A 23421-nucleotide genomic window follows, 5' to 3' on the forward strand; every position below is an offset into this window, starting at 1 on the left:
TTTTTTATGAATGCCTGTCGTGTGCGAGATATTATGAAAGATACTAAACTAAACCACAGCAGTCAGAAAGCGGTTGCTTTCGGACACAAAAGACTATCTCTCTTTGAATACTTTGCATGCGCGTTCATAACTGAAAAACATGTTTATGCTTAATTTTGCCACATCTTTTGGAGCTTCCTTGTGATGAGTAGGCCTCATCACAAAATCTCTGATTTATGTCTTTACAGCCACGTCACGTTTACAGCCGTGGTGTAGAGAGCATGAAGACCGTAGCCCAAGAGTCTTCCCGTCCATACATTTTGACAGGTGACAAGACACCAGTAATTATCGGCCGCCGTGAATAAATCACGAGCCTTTATTGCGTACCTCACCATGCCCTTGACGGGATAACCATTTTCAAGCGAGGGGAACCTGCCCAACGCCACTGAACCGAAGATTTGTAAATCTCCTGCTCAAACCCTCATAATGACTAGTTGTTACCTCCTCGTTATTAGAGGTCTGTGTGCCAAACATTATAGATGTACATTTCCAAAGGGGTAGTTAAGGGTAATAAGTGAGTATGGTCTGGGTTTGCTAACCTTGGCTTTGCCGTGGTATGTTAATGCATGTTTTTGGCGTCCGCTGTGGAATTTTCTCACCTCAATAAAAAGCCTCCAGTCAAAGGGAGAGCTTCCCGTTATCTATGCACTTCCATTTTCTCCCACCCCAATCCTTGTCGGAGGGTTCTTCCATGATTCATGTTAGAAAGTGCACTAATTAAATACCAAGTTATTTTATTGACCCTTTTACCAACAACTATTTTTGTTTATAGCACTGCTCAGTGCACTGTATACAAATATCATACAGTCTTTTCAGTTCTTCTGACAGAGTTTTTGATTAGATGGATGACTGTCTTACTTCCTTGAACAGAAGGAACTGAATCTCTACTGCATGAAGAGAATTACAATAGTCTGAGTTTCATCTCGAAAGAATTCCTTTCGGTTCCCGCTGGCAATTCAGTGGATACTTGGACTCTGGAGAGGGTTATGCAGTGAGCTGTCTCCTCGCCGACTCTCAACATCCTTATCCAGCAGGTCTCTGTCCATCTCTCTCAGTGTCTACTGTCACTGCCGAAACGCTGCCTGTCAGGTCGATGGTGTCATTCCTTGCATCAGAGACCGACTCATAAAGGGGAGGATCTCCCGCCTGTGTCTGACTCACAGTCTCACTTTTTCCTCCCTGGTGAACGGAGAGAGAGTACGCCTTTGAGACATACCCAGACTGTGTAAGGAATCAACCCTGTGGTCTGTGGCTTTGTCCGTTTTCAAGGCACGGGCGTGATGTGCCAGGTTCCGAATTCAGGGATCTCGTCGAGGAAGAGCCGAAGGAAAGGGGTGCCCACGCCGAGGCTTGGCCTGGTCTTAGGACATCAAAGGTTCAAACATGCTCTAAACAACATGTGAAAGGGGGCCAGGTTACAATAATGATGCTCGACATTGTGAATCATTCTGTCTGAAATTACTGGCAATTACGCGTGTTTGGCTGCTGTAATCTCTTTCAGCCAGCACACCGGCCATAAAATCTGAAATGTTGGGTGGAAAAAGCGCCCAAGGGAGCTTCAGTGCACACAACTCAACAGTGAAAATGCCATCCTCAGGATGTCTGTCAGAATGCTGACTATTAATCATGGACTTGTTTTGAAGAATATTGAACTTCGACATCGCCGTTGTTTTCCTTGGTTGATTGCCATGGTAACACAGGTCTTCTTCAAAGACTGACAAAAAAAACATTAGAAAGCCCTCCTGGTAAGAACCTTGTGTCCTGTGGAGGTAAAATAATATTTGGTCATCGCAGGCTCAGTGTATTTTTGTGAGGAAGGCAAAGTTATTGTCACCTTTAAGTCATGTCACCAAGTTATGAGGGCATCCTTGCTTGATGCGTCAGTGCGAGGCAGTGGCTGGGTCTCGTTCTGTTGGGTGACTAACAGTCTTCAACTCCCCTAATCTGAGCAGAGCAGTGTGTAGTCAAAACCCCTCTCAGTGATTTACAATTCAGTAGCTAAAAAGCAAATCTAGGGGTACTTGAATGTCAAGACATGTCTAACAGTTACTTCTGTTCACATTGGGCTTATAGGAATGCCCACCCCCCCTGTGTTTGCCTGCCCTACATTCTGATATCAAACAAAAGCAAACATTGAGTGATTGGTGATGAATTATTTATCTGGTATATTTAGCAGTAAATTAATGAATGCCTACCAGCTGAATGCCTGGTAGGACAAATAAGTGTTTTCATTTCACCACTATCAAGGCATCATGGTACAGTTTGTAGTCCATTGTATGAAGTGTGAATCCAGGCACATAGTTTCACATTTTATGTGTCTGCTCATGAATAAAACATTGAGCAGGGAAGTCAAAAACGTAGTCTTGCATGTTCTTGGTGCATTCCTCTCCAGGACTAGTCAGTAATTATGCTGGGTTGTCATTAAGGCATCCATTTGGAGCCTTACAACCAATGGTCAAGGTTAAGTGTCTTAAGGCTAGTTCCCACACAAAAAGGCACATCTACACAGGCCCAAGCTTGGTCTTTGTCAGTAATTTGTATTAACAAGTTTTAAACAAAAATGTTTGGGATATTTAGTTTTGAGAATTACAACTTGTTCTTCATGTTGCCTGTATATTTGCCCAACAAGTTTTCTTTGCAGAGGAATCTTTACATTTTTACAAGCCTGTCTTTATTGGTTAATCCAGAGACAATTGTGAAGGGTTTGTAGACACTACATGTATCACAGTAAGATTAGAATGAAATGCACAATTTAAGAATGAATGTTGTAAACGGTTTGAAGTCCATTTCAGTCAAGACACTCACGTATTGATTTGACAGTTTATTAATAACCATACACATGGAAGTAGGTTTGACTTTGGCCGAGTGGTTGTGTATAAGGGAAGTGCTCCCTGTAAATAAAGTCTAAATCCCCCTTGATGACACACACAACTTGGGGGGATGGTGGAGGGGGGGCAGTAGCATGATAATACAACAACTGAGGGTGAGTGTACATGTATCCGTGCGTCAATTCCACTAACCGCCATATTGGTTGATCCGCGAGATGACGTGCGCTGCCCGAGTGCCGTGCCTGAACAAGGCTTCGCTTCTTTGTCAAAAATTAGTCAACGATTTATTTTGTGTCAGTCACATGTTAGAAACTAATTTAGCAGGTAGACACTTGAGTACTTATAGTTCAGGAAGGAAAGTGCTTAGTGAATTACATAATGTAGCAATTTGATTATCATCAGTAATTATAGTCCTACTTGTCAGAATACTTCTTTGGGGATCGTGACCTCATGTAGCCTTTGGCATAGTGTTACCGTCAGTCACTTTTAGTTAGACCTTCTGAAACTCTGATTCCACAGACAAGTTTCGCTTTCTTATTTGTATTTTTTGTTTTTTACTGCAGTCTTCTTTGTTGAATCGCAAATTCCTCCAACCAGTCTGTCTACAACATAAGAATGTGAAAACTTTTCAAGGAACCCTGATCCTAATAATCTCTTCATCCGAATTGAAGGGACATTGTCTCGGTTCTAAAACAGGTGACAGCAACCATTTGTCCCTTGTCTTTGTCTGTTATTGAAAAAATATGAGTATTTGCATGTGAACCTTTTTACTAAGTCAACGTTTTCATATACACCTTTTGTAAAAGAATGCCCTCTAGTGGCACTGTGGTAACCAGATACAGTTCTTAGGACATTGAAGGAAAAGTTTAATAGTATAAGTGTAAATATTTAGCAAAAGCAAGTTTTGTTATTAATCATAGTCTTTAATGCATTCATCAAATTTGCATTTGTGGGATTTATATCAAATTTGCTGAACTCACACAAACATTCTCAAATACATCTTTTCTGGTACATAAAGACTGGTTCATTGACCTTATTGTACATATATAAATAAGTATGCATATTGATTTACTTTTAAAACATTATTTAACTCATGGCACAGAGATGATTTTCCAAAACATTCCAACCTAAAACCTTAAATAAATAAAAATATTTCTGAATTCAAGACATTATGCGAATTAGATTTGACATGCATGAGTCCTTATTACTCATGATGTAATATCAAATTTGAATGATCATCTTATGGAAATATGTAGTTCAAGCAATTGTATTGCATTGCCTCCCTAAAGCAAGTAATCAAATTACTTAAAAGTGTATTACAAAAGGTGTATAAAAAAAATAAAAAAAACGATTGCATCCCAAAATAATTTCATCAACCCTTTTATAACCAAAGAGGTATGTGCAGCAGGAGATTCAAATGCTTGCGGGCCCCTTTAAATAGGAAGATTGAACAGTGATCCGAATCAGTCAGCTGCACTGTGGCCCATGTGGTCGCACGTTCTCTTCCCCTCTCATTCAGCTGTTTCCCAACGACAACACCTCCCCCCTCCCTCCAAAACCCTGCTCCCGCTCCGAGTGCAGTCATTTCTAGTGCAGAGAAATGTCCCTGGTGACACTGAAGGATGACGCAGGCTCTCTCCACCTTTCGCTGGTTCTCTCCCCTCTCTCTCTTTCAATACACTCCCTCTCCCTTCTCCTTCCTTCTCTCCCCCCTTCCTCTCCTCCTCCTCCTCTCGCTCGCTCGCTCGCTCTGTCTCTCTCTCTCTCTCCTCCTAGGCTCTCTGTTCCATATTCTCATCCTTGCTCTCTCTCCCCCTCCCTCCCTCTCTCCTTCTGTCTCTCTCTGTCTCTCTCTCCCGGCTCCCTCCCTCTCTCTCTCTCTCTCTCTCTCTCCCTCTCCCTGCTCCAGCACTGCAGTGCTGGTTGTGATTGCACACACACGCGCGCGCGCGCACCCACCCTCACACAAGAGGAGCGTAGCTGAGAGCCAAGGACTGCAGCAGCATGCACCAGCCGCGTCTGATCTGTGTGGGGGACACGAGGAGAGGGAACTGGAAGAGGATCTAGGATCGCACAGCTTACACAACCGCTACGAGAGCGTCTCTGCAGCAGTGGCAACGGTGCATTTCGAGACCGGACAGCCTATGTTCTCTGCCCCCCCCCCCCTCCACCACCCCCCCTCTGCACTGCCTCTGCATCCCATTCAACCTACTCCTCCCACTCCACCTCCTCCTCTTGACCACGGCATCATTAGGCAAGATCACGGATTGTCCCGGACCACTGGACGCTCTGGTTTCGCCTCTGGCTCAAACCGTCTGGCCGTTCGACATCCACACATCGGTCAACAGCTGGATTCTAATCTGAGGGACAGAGAATGACCAAAGCCGAAGCGAGCCTCGGATGTCTGTGACGCTTTCTGCCGGTGTTGTCATTGGAGCGTTTCCTTTATTTGGTTGGCTGTTTTTGCCTTTTTCTGAGACTGTCGAGCAGGCACTGCAGCATCAGGACTGCAGGAGCCGTGAAGCAGTAGGACATGAGGACCTAGGGGCAATCCAGCGGAAGGGCTTGAGCTACCGTCGCTGCCACTGTTGGTGCTGAGGTGCTTATCTCGATTTTTGTCTTATTTTTTTTTTTCTTCCCCAGAAAGGGCGTCTGGTGGGGGTTGGGGTGGGTGGTGACAGAGCAGGTAACCGGGCCCCTGCAGAACCGGGAGGGGGGCTCTGGCTTAGGAGAGGCAGGCAGGACGTCCAGTGGGAGAGAGAGAGAAGGGTGGCTGTCTCGGGCACGGGCTCCTGATGGTGGCTATTTTTGTCTCCCCTAGCTGAGCGATTGGGGACAGCGGGTGGAAGAGAAGATGCTTATGGCCCGTGACACGGCGCGGGACGAGGCCCAGCGCCTTCACAGGAAGTGGCTGAAGCACCAGGCCTTCATGGCAGAGCTGGCCCGCAACAAAGAATGGCTGGCCAAGATCGAGCAGGTGAGTGGGCAAGGGGGAAGGAAGGGGAGGGAGGCTGGAGGTGGTGGGGGGAGGAGGATGGAGGTCAGATAGTCAGAGCAGGTGAATGATGGGGGGGGGCTACTATGCACGACGGACCACATGATGGAGATGGTGTGGTGGGGATGATGGTTGGCGTGGTCCAGATTGATTCGGTGAAGTGGTGTGCCATGAAGACACCCCAAACCAACGTTCCTGTGATGGTTTGCGAAAGGATGTACAGATTTCAAGGTTACAGTAACAGCTATATTGAGTGGTGCAGAGGGGGGACTGTCTTTTCGAATTGCCGTGAAAAATGCCTTCAGGCATTCGTGCCACTGCCACGATGCTGGACCTGCTGAATGGTGGGATATTTTTTTCCCTTTTCATTGGGTATTCCTGCTCTCCATGTGTTTGTCAGAAAACAGGCTTTCGTGCCCTAAACATCCCACTGAAACGCACAAGATGTAAGCCGTCAGTTAGAATCCCAGATTGTTCTGTTAAAGCAGCCTTCTCTCAATCCTGGTCCTCGGCACCCCTTGCACGTTTTAGATGTTTCGAGCTCAGCAGAAGCCTGATAACGACCCATTCATTTGGATCAGGTGTGTTGGAAGAGGGCAACATCTAAAGCATGCATGGCAGGGTGTCCTGAGGACCAGGATGGAGAGAGGCTGCGTTAAAGAGCACAGACACCTGCCCACAGTTTATTGGCATTGAACGTTCCATTGCAATCAGTGAGATCTGAAGCTTGTGGATTCCCAATATTCTTTTATTTTGTAACACAATTCATTTCAATACACAAGGCTTTCAGTTTCTTGTGCTTCAAACCATAGACTATCTATGTTTGAGTCAATTGGATGAGTCCTCATTTCAACTAACGAGGTATTGGGTGTCTAATATTTTTTAAACAGATATAAAACTAAGAATTTGAAATTTGAAATGTCGTCAGCATGATCTCATACCATATTCATGAGCTTTTTGATGTTAGCTTATTGTTAGCTAGAATAATCATGGCTTCCCATTTTGGATTTCAATTCACTGCCTCAATTACAATACATTCTATTGAGATAGAATATGGCCTGAGCTACAGAATTTAGAACGTGGCTAATATCTTTCATAGATGCTCTTTTGGACTTGGATTGTAAAGAACTAACAGTAACATGGAAGAATATGAATGCAACACAAGACAGTAAGTCTACAGAATGTCATTGTCATCATGTATTCTCTCATGAAATCCATAAACACTAAAAAGCCATTACCTTCTAACAGAAGTATTGCACATTGATGAGCCATACGTACAGCCTATTTAATTTGAATGATTTGAAGATATGTTGTGGGTGCACTTGTTTTTTTTCTGAAATAATATGTAAATCAGTGTATTTGTTTAGGCATGGCAACATTTGTTTGAAAACCTCATGCCAACCTTAATAATTTGATGTATAATTCATGAGTACTTATTTTAGAAAAAAATTGAAATAGAGTACAGTAATGCTTCATTTCATTAATCCTAGATGATAATGTGAGATAGTGATGGTGAAGTAAAAAATGTCAGTATCAACCAATGGCAACTGTACAAGCTTGTGCTAACAAACCTGATGTGTAAAAATGGTCACATGATCACTGGCCTGGTCCATGTGTTGTCAAAGGCCTCATGCAGTGTACAATTGTAGAACATTCTTAAGGAGCCTGATGGTTCTCAAGGTTCTGATTTGTTACCAAAGACAAACAGGAAATGCAACGGGCCCCGATTTTCAATCCACGAGATAATTCACATTTGTTGTATTGTAATATGGCAGTTGATTTTAGATCCATAAATGAACATAGAAGAATGTTGATGCTTCCATAGCTCCCAAATGTAGCCGAGAAAATCCACAGAATCGACATGGTTTAGTTATTTGTTCCTTCCATTTCACGGTCTAGGATTACCACCACCATTACCATGATATCTCCTGGTAAAACTGATGCAATACATCTAGTTGTAGACCTGTGAAAGATGTACAGTATATTTCCAGTAGCGTACATTTCCTTCCTGTTTAAGGCTCATCATGAAGTGTGCTCTGCTTGTCGTGTCAGTGTACAAATGGCTAATGGCAACATGGTCGAGGTTGTCCCCCTGGAATGACAACTCAGCTCAAAACAAAAAGGGAGTGAAAAGGGATACTGCTCTGCTTCTGAGTCATCAGCGTATTTGTTTAACCTTTCATGCCAGATACCAGCTCGAAAGCCTTGAAAGAATGGACACTGAGCGCAGACGATGGCTGTCCGCTGTTCGTTTCGTCCACAAGGCTTGACTTGTTGGTGATTCCTCAACAGCTTTGTGTCGTCGTGCCCCAGAACCCCGAGGTAGCTCCACAGACACCTCGTGTTGTTTTGGACTTGAGCTAAGCGGCCACCATCTCTCCCCTGTTACCTGAGAGACCGGAAGGGAAAAGATGACACTGCGTCCTGCTGGGATTGGAGAACTCGGTGTCCTTTTGGATGGGCTCCCTCCTCCTTTCGCTCCGTCTCTCTCTCTCTCTCTCTCTCTCTCTCTCTCTCTCTCTCCCTCTCTCTCTCTCTCTCTCTCTCTCTCTCTCTCTCTCTCTCTCTCTCTCTCTCTCTCGATCCCTCCTGGCCGACAGGCTCGAACACGGCGCTCCAGGTCCAGGCTGTGTCTCGAACACATTCGGTCCTCCGAGGAATCTTCTTTGTTCAAAAGAGGGCTCGGGGGGGTTTGCCTACATCTGACCTTGTGCCAAGCTTTAGCAACCTCGCAGTCCAGCATCCTGTAAACATGTCAACTTGTCCTATCTGTCCACAGGGACGCTCAGACTGTCAGACACTGTGAGAATGCAAAGCCAAATCCTTTAGGTGTGGTGTATTCCTTCTCACTGGTCATCGTTAGAATATTACCAATGTTCACACCCATTTGCGGGTTGTTTTTCCATAGGGTGGCATGCAAGTCTTGGCATTGAACAATATTAGAAATTCGCCTGGCAGCTATTCACATTCTCTGTAATTCATGTTTTTTTGGTTGTATAAAGTAGGAAGTAAGGTGCCTAAGAGGCCATTGTGATGCCTAGAAGTAAATCAAAAAGAATAAAAGGGATTACAGGGATAAAACTTCCAGTAAGGATGCATACGCAGCACATCGTGCATGGAATTATTCTTACCGGAATGAACGTTCTTATTTTAAGACAGATGTGTGTGTTAAAAAAATACACGTGAACAGGAAATGCATTTAAATTGCAAATGACGTTCAATGAAGGTTATTCCTGCACGTATGACACAAATGTTGGCAGGGCCCCTTGACGTTGCTGTCCACATTGGCCGTGCTGTGTCAGCAAGCGTGTGTTAGCCTGCAGAATTTGAATTGGCTCGGGTGAAAGTGTGTAGCTGTTGATTTCTGGAGCAACGTATTGTTGGTCCCACCTTGGATCCTTTTTAATCAACTGCCCTGCATTGTTTCCTATATTTCCTCATCTCTGCTATTTTTTTCCTCTCGTCTTCCCCCCCCCCCCCTTCTCCCCAGTGCTCTCTATTTTACTCGATCCACCCCCCACGCTCATTTCAATTCCCTCTCCTTTCACTGTGTCAGAGAAGCCAGGAAAGAGAGAGACCTGTTTTTTTTGCTGGCTCTGCATTATGAGAGAGGGCGAGAAAGGCAGATAAAAAATAAGACAGAGGGAGAGAGAGAGAGAGAGAGAGAGAGAGAGAGAGAGAGAGAGAGAGAGAGAGAGAGAGAGAGAGAGAGAGAGAGCGCTAGCAGCAGCTAGAGAGCCGTGCCAAGTGGAGGAATGCAGCACTGCATTATGAAAGCCACAGGATCGTCCGACGTTTACTCAGAGACACAGGGGCAGAGGTAAGGCAGGATGCGAGGATGAGACTATTCATTATCCTCCTAAACAGGGACCCAGCGGGGTGCAGGAGATTGTTAGCATTTTGCATCGTCAGAACGCATTGGTCCAGATTCTTCTTCAGAAGGTCTAAAAAAACAGTTTTAACATTAGTGAGACACTAACACTTATGGTTGGAAAGGTCTATACTGGCACGGTGTGACAAGTTTGTTCCAGAGATTTCTCTGGCTGACATTCAGTGGTCCTTCATGTTAACAGACAATGATCTGTCTGATATAATAGCTTGTCATAGGAAACACCTCCTGTTCTTCATCTAAGAATGGGCGGAGACTGCTCGGATTCTATTTCAGGGACTTGGAATGGAGCCACTGAGAGCTTCATTGACACTGAGTAAAAACGCCACAAGCTTTGATCTCCACATCTCCTCATCCAGTTCACGTTCTGTACAAAGACTATGATTTTGAAGAAAACTGAACACAGTTGTTGGTTTTGCTTGGACTGACTAGGGGGTTTAATAGACTTTCCATGCGTGATTTTGTAGGTCATCCTTGGGCTAAGATTGGGGCTACACTTGCTTCCTTTCTAGGGCCCTTGGGATAGGGCTATTGACCGTGCCCATGTGTAAACATTGATTTTAGGAACGAGAATCTGAAACCTTCTATAGTTGTGTTTTGCTAAACATTTCAGGAAGTCTCTGCACAGTTTCAACCCTTCTATAAGTTCAAGGGTCTTTATTTTTCACCAGCTGTAACATTGACGGTCAAAGTGATAGTTTCTCTTTTTGTTCACAATGAAAGGTGCTGTAAAGACAAATACATTTTTGGTGACTTTAAAGGACAATATTTAATAAGGACCGCTGAGTTGTTAGATTGAATGTATTTCAACAGTACCAGAAGACAATACTTAAAAAAAAAAGAATTAAAAGCTTGTTCCAACTACTATTTATTTAAATATGAGGCGGCATTCTGTGCCAAGGAGCCGTTAGTAATGGGATTCTGTACATTTCAGTTCTCAACGTTGTCACAATCGTCTCGGCCAGCAACTAATATCCCTTGAAGGGAAGGCTGACATTAACTTGGGTGCATGTCCAGAGGGGCATAAAAATCACTCAGCTAAGAAATATGGTTGTTTATGACTTTATGTAATGTAAACAGTACAGTTAAGTGACTTCATAGTTTCATGGCAATGGTAATAACAGACCCCCCAGCCAATCGGTGAGGGGAAGGGGAGGGAGGGGGGCGGGGCTCATACTACATTTATCCATTCCAATGGAGAGAGCGGACCTTTCGAATAACGACGGAAGCAAAGCACACTCATCAAACAAAGCGTTTTTCACTTGTCCCCCCCTCCCTGCTCGCGTCGTCTCCAGGAGGGTCAGGAGCTGATCCTGGAGAAGCCGGAGCTGAGGTCGGTGGTGCAGTTGAAGCTGGAGGAGATCCGGGAGTGCTGGTCCGACCTGGAGAGCACCACCAAGGCCAAGGCCCGGCAGCTGTTCGAGAACAACAAGCCCGAGCCGGCGGTGAAGAGCTACACGGACCTGGACACCCAGCTCTCCCACCTGGAGCAGCAGCCCCCACAACTGGAGCAGGCACATCACCTGCCCACCTTCAACGAGCAGCTCCAGAAATTCCAGGTGTGTCTCGGGGGGGGGGGGGGGGGGGGATCGCGATAGCCGGCTTTCATGACGGTATGAGGACGTATTGGTCGGCAAATTTAAATACACATTCACGTGTTGGGGCAATTTCAATAGGAATCTGTTTCATTCGCGCTAGTAGTTAATTTTGCCTTCCGTCATGTGAGTGTTATTACGCTACCTAAACCTAAATAACTTTCCGGAGATTAATGTATGTATTATGTATTGTATAATGTATTAATGTATTACCTGATATTGATACACTCACATAGGAAAACAGCTGAAAGGGCTTGAAATCGGATGTGCCGTGTGCTAGGCCATCTCTCAACGGTCTCTAACGTGACCTCCCTCTCTCCCCCGTCGGGCTCAGACTATGGAGTCCCAGATAGGGGACTTTTATAAGGACGTCGGGGACCTGGGAGGCTTTCAGGGGGTAAGCCTCCCCCAGCGAGGCCTCACGATGGCCGACGGAGAAGGGGGCGAGCAGTCAGGCGTGGTGGAGACGCGCATCGTCCGCCTCATCGAGCCCCTCAAGGAGAGGCGCCGCATCCTGCTGGCTTCCAAGGAGATGCACCAGGTCGCCCAGGACCTGGAGGATGAGATCGTGAGTGACACACGTCGTGTGCTTTTTCCCCTGGGGGACCCGCCTTCCCCCGTTTCACTTCACAGATTTTTTCACTCTCCATTTGAATGAAAGAACCTCCATTTCAAGGGGCATGCGTCGACATGCGTCGACGCATGATCAGGGCCGTTCGGATCGTTTCGCGTTGTTGTACGGCCAAAGGTGCATACAGAAAAGACGCCTCAGATCGGTGAGATGAATGGCTGTTCATCACCTGCGTTTGTTTTCACAGCTGTGGATCCAAGAGAGAATTCCCCTGGCTTCCTCTAAGGATTATGGGAACAACCTTCAGAGTGCACAGCAGCATGTGAAGAAGAACCAGGTTAGCTATTGAGGAGGAGCGGTTTCGACACAGTACACTCCCCCCCCCCCCCCCCCTTTCTGAGCTGTATTGAAACTCAGTTAACCATGAATCCGTTTCTGTGCTCGGTCCCCACAGACGCTCCAACGGGAGCTTCAAGGACGCAGGGCGCGCGTGGAGGAGGTGCTGGACCGGGCGGGCATCATCGCCTCGCTACGGACCCCCGAGGTGGACTTTGTGCGCGACGGGGCGGGGCACGTGCGCCAGCTGTGGGAGGTGCTGCGCCTGGAGGCGGAGAGGCGGTCGGTGTTGCTGGACGCCGTGCTGCAGGCGCAGCAGTACTACAGCGAGGCGGCCAAGGTGGAGTCCTCGTTGGCGGTGCAGAAACTGCGTCTCATCAACGAGGACAAAGGCACGGTAAGGCCGCGTTTTGCGTTTTTTTTTTCTCGCGCACGTTCGCCCCTGCATTACGTTTGGATGCTTTTAATGGTTTTATGTGAAGCACTTTGATTTGCCTTGTTGTTGAAATGTGCTATACAAACAAACTTGCCGGGCCTTGCCTCGTTCCACGTTCGAGGGTACCAATGAGCTGTTCGAGTTGCCCTGCGAGTCTTTCCAAGTCCCTGCTTCGTGTCGTTGTAGGACGAGGCGAGCACCCTGCAGCTTCTGAAAGAGCACCTTTCTCTGGAGCACACGGTGGAGAACTACGCCGAGGCGGTGGGCGGCCTCTCACAGCAGTGCCAGCGACTTCTGGAGCTCGGACACCCTGATAGGTGCACACAGACACGCGCAACAAAAACATGAAAACACACAAAGGCACCCACGCACCCCCTCGACATTGTATCTAAATATCCTGCTTTTAAAACTGAGAAGTTTGATATACGTGTTCTCTGAACAATTCCGCTCCGTGGCGTTGATGATGCTTGATGCTCGATGCTCCATTTCTCCCCCTCTTTCCTGGACAGTGAGCAGATCACCAAGCAACAGGCCCACATAGACCGGCTTTACGTGTCTCTGAAGGACATGATGGAGCAGAGGAAGACCAAGCTGGAGCAGCAGTACTGGCTCTTCCAGCTCAACAGGGAGGTGGAGGATCTGGAGAAGTGGATCACGGAGCGCGAGGCGGTGGCCAGCTCCACTGAGCTGGGGGACGACCTTGAGCATGTCACGGTAAGTCCTTGCAGTCCTTCTCGGAAGATAAAAAAGAGCTAACTCAATAACTGAAGTTCTATAGACTACAGTTCTAGACTATAGTTCTATAATTCTACAAGACCTGGTGATGTCGATTTTCTTGAGAGTTCCAGAGAATCATCCGCAATGTAAATGGATTCGAAAGGAATCTCACGAGCTCAAAAAGGAAACGCGGAGGATGACGCAATACCACTTTCCGACTTTCAGATGCTGCAGGAGAAGTTCATCAAGTTTTCCTCCGAGACCAACGCCCTGGGCCAGCAGCGGATGGAATCGGTGAACAAGATGGTGAACGAGATGATCGACTGCGGCCACGCGGACGCCGCTACCATCGCCGAGTGGAAGGACGGGCTGAACGAGTCCTGGGCCGACCTTTTGGAGTTGATGGAGACTCGTGGACAGATGCTGGCTGCCTCGCACCAGCTTCACAAGTTCTTCACTGACTGCAAAGAGGTACGAAGCCGGCACGACAGTAGATTCGACCGGAACCCGCAAAAAAACGTTTGGAGCTGGCGGTCGAGTAAAAAAAATAAAACAGTCGAGCAGCTAAGCTTGTGGAATCCATTTTTTTCCGAAAGGGGTTTGTGACGTCGCTGTCCTATGTTGTTGTAGGTCTTGGCTCAGATCGCAGGAAAGAGGAGGCAACTGCCAGAGGTGAGGGCATGCCAAGCCAGCATCGCTAACCCCGCCACGCTGCAGCGGCTCATGCACTCCTTTGAGCACGCCCTCCAGCTGTTAGTTTCCCAGGTGAGCTGTCCCGACTCGCTGTGACGCCGCCCGTCCATAAAGGGCGTCGGGACGTCGTGAGAACTTTGAGAACGTTGAAGTTCACTCCACCCAAAACACACCCTGTCGGCGTTCGGCATAACAAACCGATGAATTCTTAGGTGTCGTGTGCCGTATATGCCGAGAGTACTAATACGGATCCACAGCCAAATTGATTTATTATGAATTTGAAGGGGCCTGGACTTAACTAGATACTGTAAAGATGAGTCTAACTCCAGCTCTCTGTCGTGGTACAGGTGAGGCATCTGCAAGAGAACGCTGCCCAGTTGAGGACCATCTACGCTGGGGAGAAGGCCGAGGCCATCATGACCAAGGAGCAGGAAGTGATGCTGGCTTGGAAGGAGCTGCTGGTGTCCTGCGAGGCGAGTCGCGTGCACGTGACCTCGGTGACGGACAAGGTGCAGTTTTTCTCAGTGGTTCGAGAGCACCTGATGTGGATGGAAGGCATCAGTGGCCAGATTGGAGGAGATGACGCCAGGTGAGAGCGCGGAATGGCGCAACACAAAACACTTTGGTTTGTTTGGTTGTGAGCACCTTTCATTGACGTTTGACTTTCAGATAGGAAAGTACATTATTTAATCTATTTCAGCAACTATTTCCCCAGTTAAACTGATTTCCTTTTGTCTTGTACATGCAGTAGTTCATCACTGCCCGTTTGAAAAGTAGACCACTCTGTCACCCTGATCGGATTTCATTTGACATTTTTTGTTCCATGGAATAGGGGTTTACTGTAAATAAGGATGTTTCATGAGTCCATTGTAAGATATGGACTTAATATTACTCCTCTTTTCTTTCAGTCTTGGCTTTCAGTTGTTTCCAACCCTTGCTCGGCCCTCCATGTATCGTTCACAGGGCAGAAAACATTTGCATTGTGTCATCCTCTCTGTTTCTTGACTGTCTTGGCCTGAATCAGAGATGCTGCCGCTCTCGAGGGGATGGTCAAACAGCACCAGGAGCTGAAAGCCAAGATGGACGGCCGCAGCAAGACCATTCAGCAGTGTGCGGATCTGGGCAAGATACTGCTGGCCGCGGGCAACCCTGCAGCCGACGAGGTCAGGCTAACATACAACACATATTGTATGCAGCCAAACCACAGTTTATCCACGGTGTGTCCCAATACAACCGCACACACGCGCACCGAATCATAAACAAAACACAAAATTCATCTTGCACGGTTCCCCCTCGTCCAAAACAATCGAAAAAACGAAGTGATCGAAACAGTACGGCGATACATTGTGTGATCTTGAATGCCACCCGACTGTGTCCGCAGATAAAAGAGAAGTTGGACAGCCTCCTGGCGAAGCAGAAGGAGCTCGCTGAGAAATGGGACAAACATCAGGAGAAGCTTCAGTGCAGTGAGTGACTCACTGCACAGGCACCGCGGTGCACAAGTCTGCCGTTCACACTGCAGAATTTTAAATATGGAAGAGGGGCTCTCGCTGAAGGAAAAAAAAAAAGTGTTCTTACGTTTTGATTTGTCATGTGAGGCGAACCTGTCCTACATGGGCATGCTTAGCTCCTCGTTAGCGCTAACGTGACACCGCACATGCTAGCTGTGGCTCGAACATCATTTGTCTGTTGACTTGAAAAGAAATCACGTATGCACAAACGTGGCATAACGCAGCGATAATGCTAAGAAAACACATAAAAGTACCAAAAAAAATATATATATATACTGATCTTGAGTGAATGCTCTCCGGTGAACGGCCGTGCGTGTCTCATCCCTGCAGAGCAGGAAATGTTCCAGTTTGCCCAGGAGACGGTGAAGGCAGAGGCCTGGCTGAAGGCCAAGGAGCCCCTCATCACTTCCAGGGAGGCCGGAGGGGGAGAGGCCCAGGCCCAGACGGATGAAGTGGAGCAGCTCATCCTCCGCCATGAGGCCTTTCGCAAGGCTGCGGTCACATGGAAGGAGCGCTTCAGCTCCCTGCGACAGCTCTCCAATGTAAGCTCTAGAAACAGACATGCTGTGTGACCTAACAGTTTGTTGGGTGGTAATGTATTCTGGTGATGTGCAGGAATTAGATATGGAGCCAACAACATTTTTAAGGATTCAGTGTGTCGTATCACTAAGACCCTTAATAGCATTCCAAGACAGTTATTTGAAGCCCTATATCTATCGGATTCTCTGTCTGTATGTAAATATATATACAAATATACACCAATAATAAGATTAACTTAAAAATACTGTTATTTCTCTCATAGCCAGATACCGTCAGCATATAAATACAGAATATAAAGCTATGAGTCAAAATATACCTACATATAATGTTATATATTTAATAATCATAAGCATATTGTCGTCAGTATAATTCAGTCAATTACAAGACTTGTGTGTACTGTTTCCCCATCAGGTTAACCCGATTTACTATATATAGTATACATTGTCCGTATACATATTATTTAATTTTTTGGGGGCAATTTCTTTCACAATCCTATACATTTTAAGAATTTGTCCCCCAAATGTTGTTTCTCAGGCTGAGAAGAAGAAGGAAGAACTGATCAGGCCCACCCCGCTGTCCAGCCGAAGGATGTTCCCCTCATCCTGTCTCACTCCAATTGTAGCCCCTGCTACCTCATCCCTGCTGAGGCAGACAGTTCAGGTACATATTGAACCCAGGCCCAAGCAGTCCAGTCTGGAACTAGTTGCTTCCCCTGCAGCCTCGAGATTGGGTCCAACCATGGCCAGCTACTCCCCAGTCATGAACGGATCAGGTTACCATGGACTGGACCATCAGAGCACTGGTGGGGTGGATAGTTCCAGTTACCTTGGTATCACACATCAGGCTGGAGGAGGGGGAGACAGTCCCAGCTACCTTGGACTGAACCAACCGAGCGCCGGAGGGGTAGATGGCTCAAGTTTCCTCGGGATGAACCAGCAGACTGGGGGAGCTGTGGAGAGTTCCGGTTATCTTGGACTGAACCATCAAAGCAGTGGAGGCATTAGCAGTTCGGGCCACCTGGCACAAATTCCTCCAAGTAGTGGAGGTATGGGTAGTTCAAGCTACCTGGCACAGCATCAAAGTAGTGGGGGATTGGGTAGTACAGGCTACCTTGTACAAAATTATCAGAGTGGTGGGGGTATGGGGAGTTCCAGCTATCTGGCGCAGATACCGAATAGCGGAGGAATGGGTAGCTCTGGATACCTAGCGCAAAATCAGAGTGGTGGAGGAATGGGAAGCTCTGGATACCTAGCGCAAAATCAGAGTGGTGGAGGAATGGGTAGTTCTGGATACCTAGCGCAAAATCAGAGTGGTGGAGGAATGGGTAGCTCGGGCTATATAGCTCAAAACTACCAGAGCAGTGGTGGCATAGGCAGTTCAGGCTACATTGCGCAAAATCATTATGGCAGTGGTAGTCCTGGCTACCTACCTCCAAGTGGTGGGGTCATGGACCCCAAGATGGCGTACGCGTGGCAGCATCTAAAGGCTGATTGCATGCAGCCCCGGATAAATCACATCCACAAGGCCGTGAATCCCCTCCTGGAGGCCAGCAGGGCGCAGAGAGAACAGTTCGGGGACATCCCCATGATGGACATGATTGGGCCGGAGTCGAGCCTCGAGCTCCTCCACGGCAGGCTCCAGAGGGACCCACGCGGCAGCCGCTCCGACCCCCAGATGGACCACCTGAGGCGGGAGAGGGAGTACAAGCTGGGCCGCCAGACCTCCAGCGAGCAGGAGATCCAGGCGCGTCTGAACGAGCTGCCCCTGATCGTGCGCCAGGAGCGCTACCGGAGGCGCCTGGAGAGGCAGTCGTCGAGCGAGCAGGAGGGGAGCGGGAAGCAGAGGCTGCAGAGGCAGGACTCGAGCGATCTGGAGTCGGCCAAGGAAGGCTCGGACAAACGTTCAGGGTAAGCGCGAGGGGGAAAGGCAGTGCCTCAGCAGTCCACCGCATTCTGTTTGCGGCAGCAAATTTTTAAATGTTCATTACAAAATCGGTTATTACTATTTGTTTGGTCAGCACTGGCCACGGTGATCCAAAGACATCGATTTTCAAGGTGATGTATTGATTCTATTCCCTGTTTGAGTGACTCATGGTTGTGTCATTGCAGAGAGAAGAGATCCACCATGGCAGAGATTGTAGAGCAAATCCAAGAAAGGGAGGCAGCACAAGTGAGTCATCTCATCCACAGCACTTCATCCACACTCGTTTTTTCCCCCCCAGCGCTGTTTGGTCTTTTATAATTCATTGCAACCCTAAATACAAAGTGTTTCTTCGTTTTATTTTAGACTCGCGTTAAAAGTTGCTATCCTCCATTGTCTGTTGAAACTACCGTGTTGCTCTGGCAGGCTCGAGGGGAGCCGTTAAGACCGTCCAGCAGCCTCTCAGCCCCCGTGACCCGCTACGAGCGCCCTCGCGCCCGAGACCGACCCAAACCCCGGAGGAGACCCCGTCCGAAGGAGCCCGAGGAGACAAGGCGTTCCCGCTCAGCCCCGGCCCAAAGTGCCCAGGCGGCCAACCAGCCGCCCTCGCACACTGCCCACAATGAAGGCTTCCTTTACCGCAAACACGACTTTGAGGGCCAAGAAAGGAGTCCGAACAGGTAAACACACCAAGGTTACAGGTCAAAGTTCACCGAACACAGAAAGCCGTGGATTATTATCCATGTCTCGATGTCACAGTCCAATCAAAACGCTGTTTTGCGCCTTCTTCTCTGTCTGAACAACATTATTACACAAGATTATTGAGTGATTGTGTGGAAATCCTTTCATTAAAAATGTCATCAATGTTATCCCCAAACATTTCGATTTCATACAAAATGTCTAGTTTTCCTTCTAAATCCCATCATCATGGTAAATGCCACTAAGGCCCCTACAAGTGTCTACGGAACACCTTGTTCATTCGTATGCCGTCACTTCTTATTTTCCAGTAAGACCTGGATGAACCTGTATTGCGTGTTATCCAAGGGAGAGATTGTGTTCTACAAGGACGCAAAGAACACCACCACACCTTACAACGGGGAGGCTCCACTCGACTTGAGCCTCTGCACATGTGACATCACTAACGGATACAAGAAGAAGAAATATGTCTTCATTCTCAAGTAAGGTTCAAAATGTCTCACGTTGAATCGTATAATATGCATCCAGATATAACAGCGCCAGGCAAAGCTTGAAAGCCATGTTTTGAAATATCAAACATGCCACGAAATGTTATTCAAGTGTTCTCTTTTGTATTCTCTAACAGAAAGAATGATGGAAATGACTATATATTCCACGCTAAGGATGAGGTAAGAAGTCTTGTGTTAAACATGTCCTTTTGTGCCGTGTGTCAATCATTTCGTCCTTGGACACATTTTCCGTTCAAATGATAATTTCTTGTGTTTGTCACTTTCAAAAGGAGGACCTGAAAGCGTGGATAAACAACATCACCACCAGTATAACCGAACACGAGGAGATCGCCAAGTGGGAGAAGCCCACCACCTCGTCAACGGATCCTGACCGCTCGGAAAGGAAGGAGAAATCTGAGGGCGACGCCGACGCCAGGTCAGAGAGATCTGAGCTGGGAGTGGAGGAGGAGGAGAGGTCCGAGAAGGAGAGGTCAGAGAAAGCCGAGGGCTCCGAAAAGGCAGATACGTCCGACAGGGGGGAAAGAGGAGAGGGGGGGGCGGGGGGCTCTAGCACGTCAGGGAAGAGCAAATGAGCAGATTTTTTTGGAGTGGAGGACAGCTTCCATCCGTCTGTCCGAACCCATTCTAACTTTACCCTGTGACTCCGGAAAGCGGAGAGCGGGAGAGATGGAGGGAGAGTGTGTACAGGTATGTGCATGTCTTCTCTCGGTCTATCCATGTTGCTGAGCTGTGGCTTCCTGGGACTGCCTGTTATAACTGTGACAGACCACTAGTTCAGCCCTTCCCCCTCACCTAGGCGATATACATCATTATGCCCCCTGCTGGTAGGTTGGAGGATGGCCAGAGATGGACCAGCGCCACCATGTGGTCATTGGAATTAGTAAAAGTCACTTATTTATTGATTCACAGCATCTTTACATATATACAGTATATATATATATATGTATATATACATATATATATACAGATGTATATACACCTATGACGGATAATGTAATGCTCTGTCTAGAAAACCCAAGCAGTGGTGAATGAAATGCCTCACACAATTTAAAAAAAGAAGCTTTTTTTCTGAAGCAATATACTTTTTTATTTATTCTCTTTGTTTGAGAGAGAGAGAAAGGAAACGAGAACAAGTTGTAAATTATATGATTTGTCACCTTCATCATAGCTTGCAGTTCTACACTTTCAAACCTATCTGTGTATGCTAATCATGTTGATATTTTTAAAAAAAGTCACACAGCTAGTTCTTATCCATGATGTCATAATGGAATGCTAATACTACTCAGTTGAATTAATGGAAATAAATCAACACATGTTTCTCTTCATATTTTTGGGATTAATGGCCATCTGGCCCAGGTCAGGAGAACAGATTTAACCAATGTCTCTAACCTCAGAAATACTCTAACCCCAGAGCTATTTAAGAATGCTCAACAACACTTGTCGTTTTAGGCCTGTGTGTACATCACACTTATTATATCAGAAGAGCCTGGCATGATATAGTCTAGTATAGTGCACCTTTTACACGTATGCCTTCATGTCGTGAGACGATGGACAGTCTTGAATTTGGACTGTAATATTAAAATGGGAGAGAGGCATTTTTCCGGGGTCTTTGCTTTATCTCTGCAGTAAACATGACAACCAGAGGGTGTATGAGTAAAGTTTGATCTGAAAGACAAATTTAAACACTATTCTTGTGTGTTTTTTTTAATAATATAATTGCAATATATTTTATATGGGTGGTTTAGAAAAGTGAGAATATAGTTTGACAAAAATGAGTTCACCAAAAATCTGACAATGACTACTTCTCCATCCCATTCTTTTTCGTTTGAAGACTAAACCAATTGGACTTCATTTAGAGGAGGGTTTATGTAAAAATATTCATGATCCAGCTATTGAATCTTTGTATGTATACAATACCAATTCATCATAATTATGCTCTGATGGAAAATGGAAAGGTTATCTGGACTTAATTGGGTTAAGATTTAAATATTAGTATTAAAAATGAAAATGAAATTCACAATATTACTGTTTATACCATTAAAATAAATATGCAAATTAGGAGTGACTATTAAAAGTTTGTGTATATACATACACCAGTATCAAGTGACATTTTACACATGTTTAACAAAGAAAGGCAATGCAATTCATACTGTTGGTATGCTTTATTTATGTGCTTTTTTTCTCACACAGGTTTCCTAGCCATTGTGCAGGATTTGTTTTCCTATAATTCCCTTGGTCCTGTTATACAACTACTTTTTACAGTTTTGTGAGTAGTGTATTGTATTTCCCTTCCGTTTGCTAACCAACAAACTCCAATAATGACAAACATGATCTAGGTAGTATGAATATGGAAATGATGGAATGTGTAATGCAAAACAACATTGAATGATACTTTTAGTCAGTGACCATGAATGTGACAACAGCAATCCACGTTATATTGTGTGCTTCAGCCTAAGCTGACTGAAATGGTTAAAGAGACCATTCCACACCATATTGCTCCATGTTAACGTAAAGAGGTACAGAAAATGTATTTTCAATCAGCTATTTGTATTGTCCTTTTGCTGAATGTACGTCCTTCCAGAATGAAGTCTTACTTGACAGTACATTTGTATTACTGTATGGCCTGTAAAGAGAAATATACTTATTTGCCATTGCTGTTAATTATCCAACACCACCATTAAAGTACTTCTCTAACTACAAGATCAGAACAACAACATTACATCAAAAAATACAAAATAATTTATTGTTTGATTAGGCATAGACTTACTGTAAACATAAAGCAGCATTACGCTCTGGACTTCCAGACTGGGTTAGAAGACATTTAGTGATTTTGTGTTTTATTTTATGAGATACAGTGTGACAATGTACCTTTAGAATACCTACATTATACCTTGCTGCTATGACATTGTTTCTCTGTGTAAACCTTAATTTCTGATGCAAATTTGACCTAAAAGTTAATGTATATGACACAGACTCATCTACATCTACGGATTTGTGGAAAACTGATGTATTCTAGATAGTAATACATACTATGGGAGACTCGTCCTGGTGTTGAATTCACTGTCTTAACCTGTTTTTAGTGTCTCAAAAATCTGAAGTGCTTGACATGAGCAAGACAATGTGAGTGATTCATGTGTTGCTTAGTTGATCTCTGCTTTCATTACAACGCTTGCGTGATCATAAGTTAGCATTGTTGATTATCTGTGGTAGGAATTAGAAATCATGAACCATCTGACCAGCTCCAAGTGCTCCAATTCCAATTTCTAAGCTTTGGTGCTTTTATCAAATGGGATACATTTTACGAGTCACAATTCAGGTGTTACAATCCAATATAAAACAGGCATGATGACATCATTATGCAAACATGCATACAGCCTCAAAACAAAATGGTTCCTTGTATTTAACGTTTGTTGTCTCCTCTTTGCTTTTTTTATCATTTGTATAAAGAAAAGAAATGTCTATGTCTTCCACACCTTATAATATTCATAAAGCCATCTTGGAATGGTAATGAACTTAAGTTCTGTAATTAGGGAAGCAAGTCAATGATAGACGTCAACTGAAGGGCTGGTCTTTTTAAAAACGGTATTTCTGTTTAGAGGCTATAACGCGTATCAGTAAAGCTCAAAACATTTTGCTTGTGTACAGTATGTCGGGACAAATAAAGTGTTTTTATGCTGTATTCTGTAGCCCTCTTATAGCGATCAACGAAAAACTAAAAATCATCCCAGCAACTCCCAATTCTCAACAGAGGTGCGAGTATATATATATATATATATATATATATATATATATATATATATATATATATATATATATATATATAAATAATTGATTATGTGAAAACGAAAAATTCATGCAACTTTTGTTTTGCACTAAAGCACTGCCCCATTGCACAGTGTAAAACGCTAGTGGTGACGCAGGGTCTATAAGACATTTACATGTATACAGTATTGCACAAAGTCTGCACAACTCAATGTATGTCTTTTGAGAATGTACATTTTAATTCTGATTTGTTTATTGAATTGACTGGAGTAACATCTGCCAATATCTGTCTGTTGAAATATGAAATATGGTAATGTCTCATAAACTCTGTTCATCCCTTAATATTGTCTTTATTATATGTTTATTACATTTACACAAGTGTCC

At 45.4% G+C, this 23421-nt stretch overlaps 1 protein-coding gene across 2 annotated transcripts; it reads left to right on the forward strand.

The window, feature by feature from the left end:
• Window positions 1-4722: 4722 nt before the first annotated feature.
• sptbn4a (spectrin, beta, non-erythrocytic 4a) lies at window positions 4723-23044 on the forward strand. 2 transcript variants are annotated; one of them, XM_062453274.1, is made up of 20 exons: window positions 4723-5466; window positions 5689-5844; window positions 11047-11310; window positions 11681-11914; window positions 12165-12254; window positions 12372-12650; window positions 12876-13006; window positions 13199-13403; window positions 13632-13877; window positions 14037-14171; window positions 14447-14688; window positions 15124-15316; window positions 15481-15565; window positions 15941-16152; window positions 16685-18057; window positions 18259-18319; window positions 18497-18750; window positions 19078-19248; window positions 19392-19434; window positions 19545-23044. In XM_062453274.1, the coding sequence occupies exons 2-20, from the start codon at window positions 5722-5724 to the stop codon at window positions 19845-19847; spliced, it is 4644 nt and encodes a 1547-aa protein (XP_062309258.1). In that variant the 5' UTR covers window positions 4723-5466; window positions 5689-5721; the 3' UTR covers window positions 19848-23044. The 2 variants fall into 2 exon arrangements, with proteins under 2 accessions (XP_062309258.1, XP_062309259.1); XM_062453275.1 differs by having other exon boundaries at window positions 15124-15262.
• Window positions 23045-23421: the final 377 nt, after the last annotated feature.

Source organism: Osmerus eperlanus, chromosome 27 (genome assembly GCF_963692335.1).
Source record: "Osmerus eperlanus chromosome 27, fOsmEpe2.1, whole genome shotgun sequence".
In the NCBI taxonomy this organism is placed as follows: Eukaryota; Metazoa; Chordata; class Actinopteri; order Osmeriformes; family Osmeridae; genus Osmerus; species Osmerus eperlanus.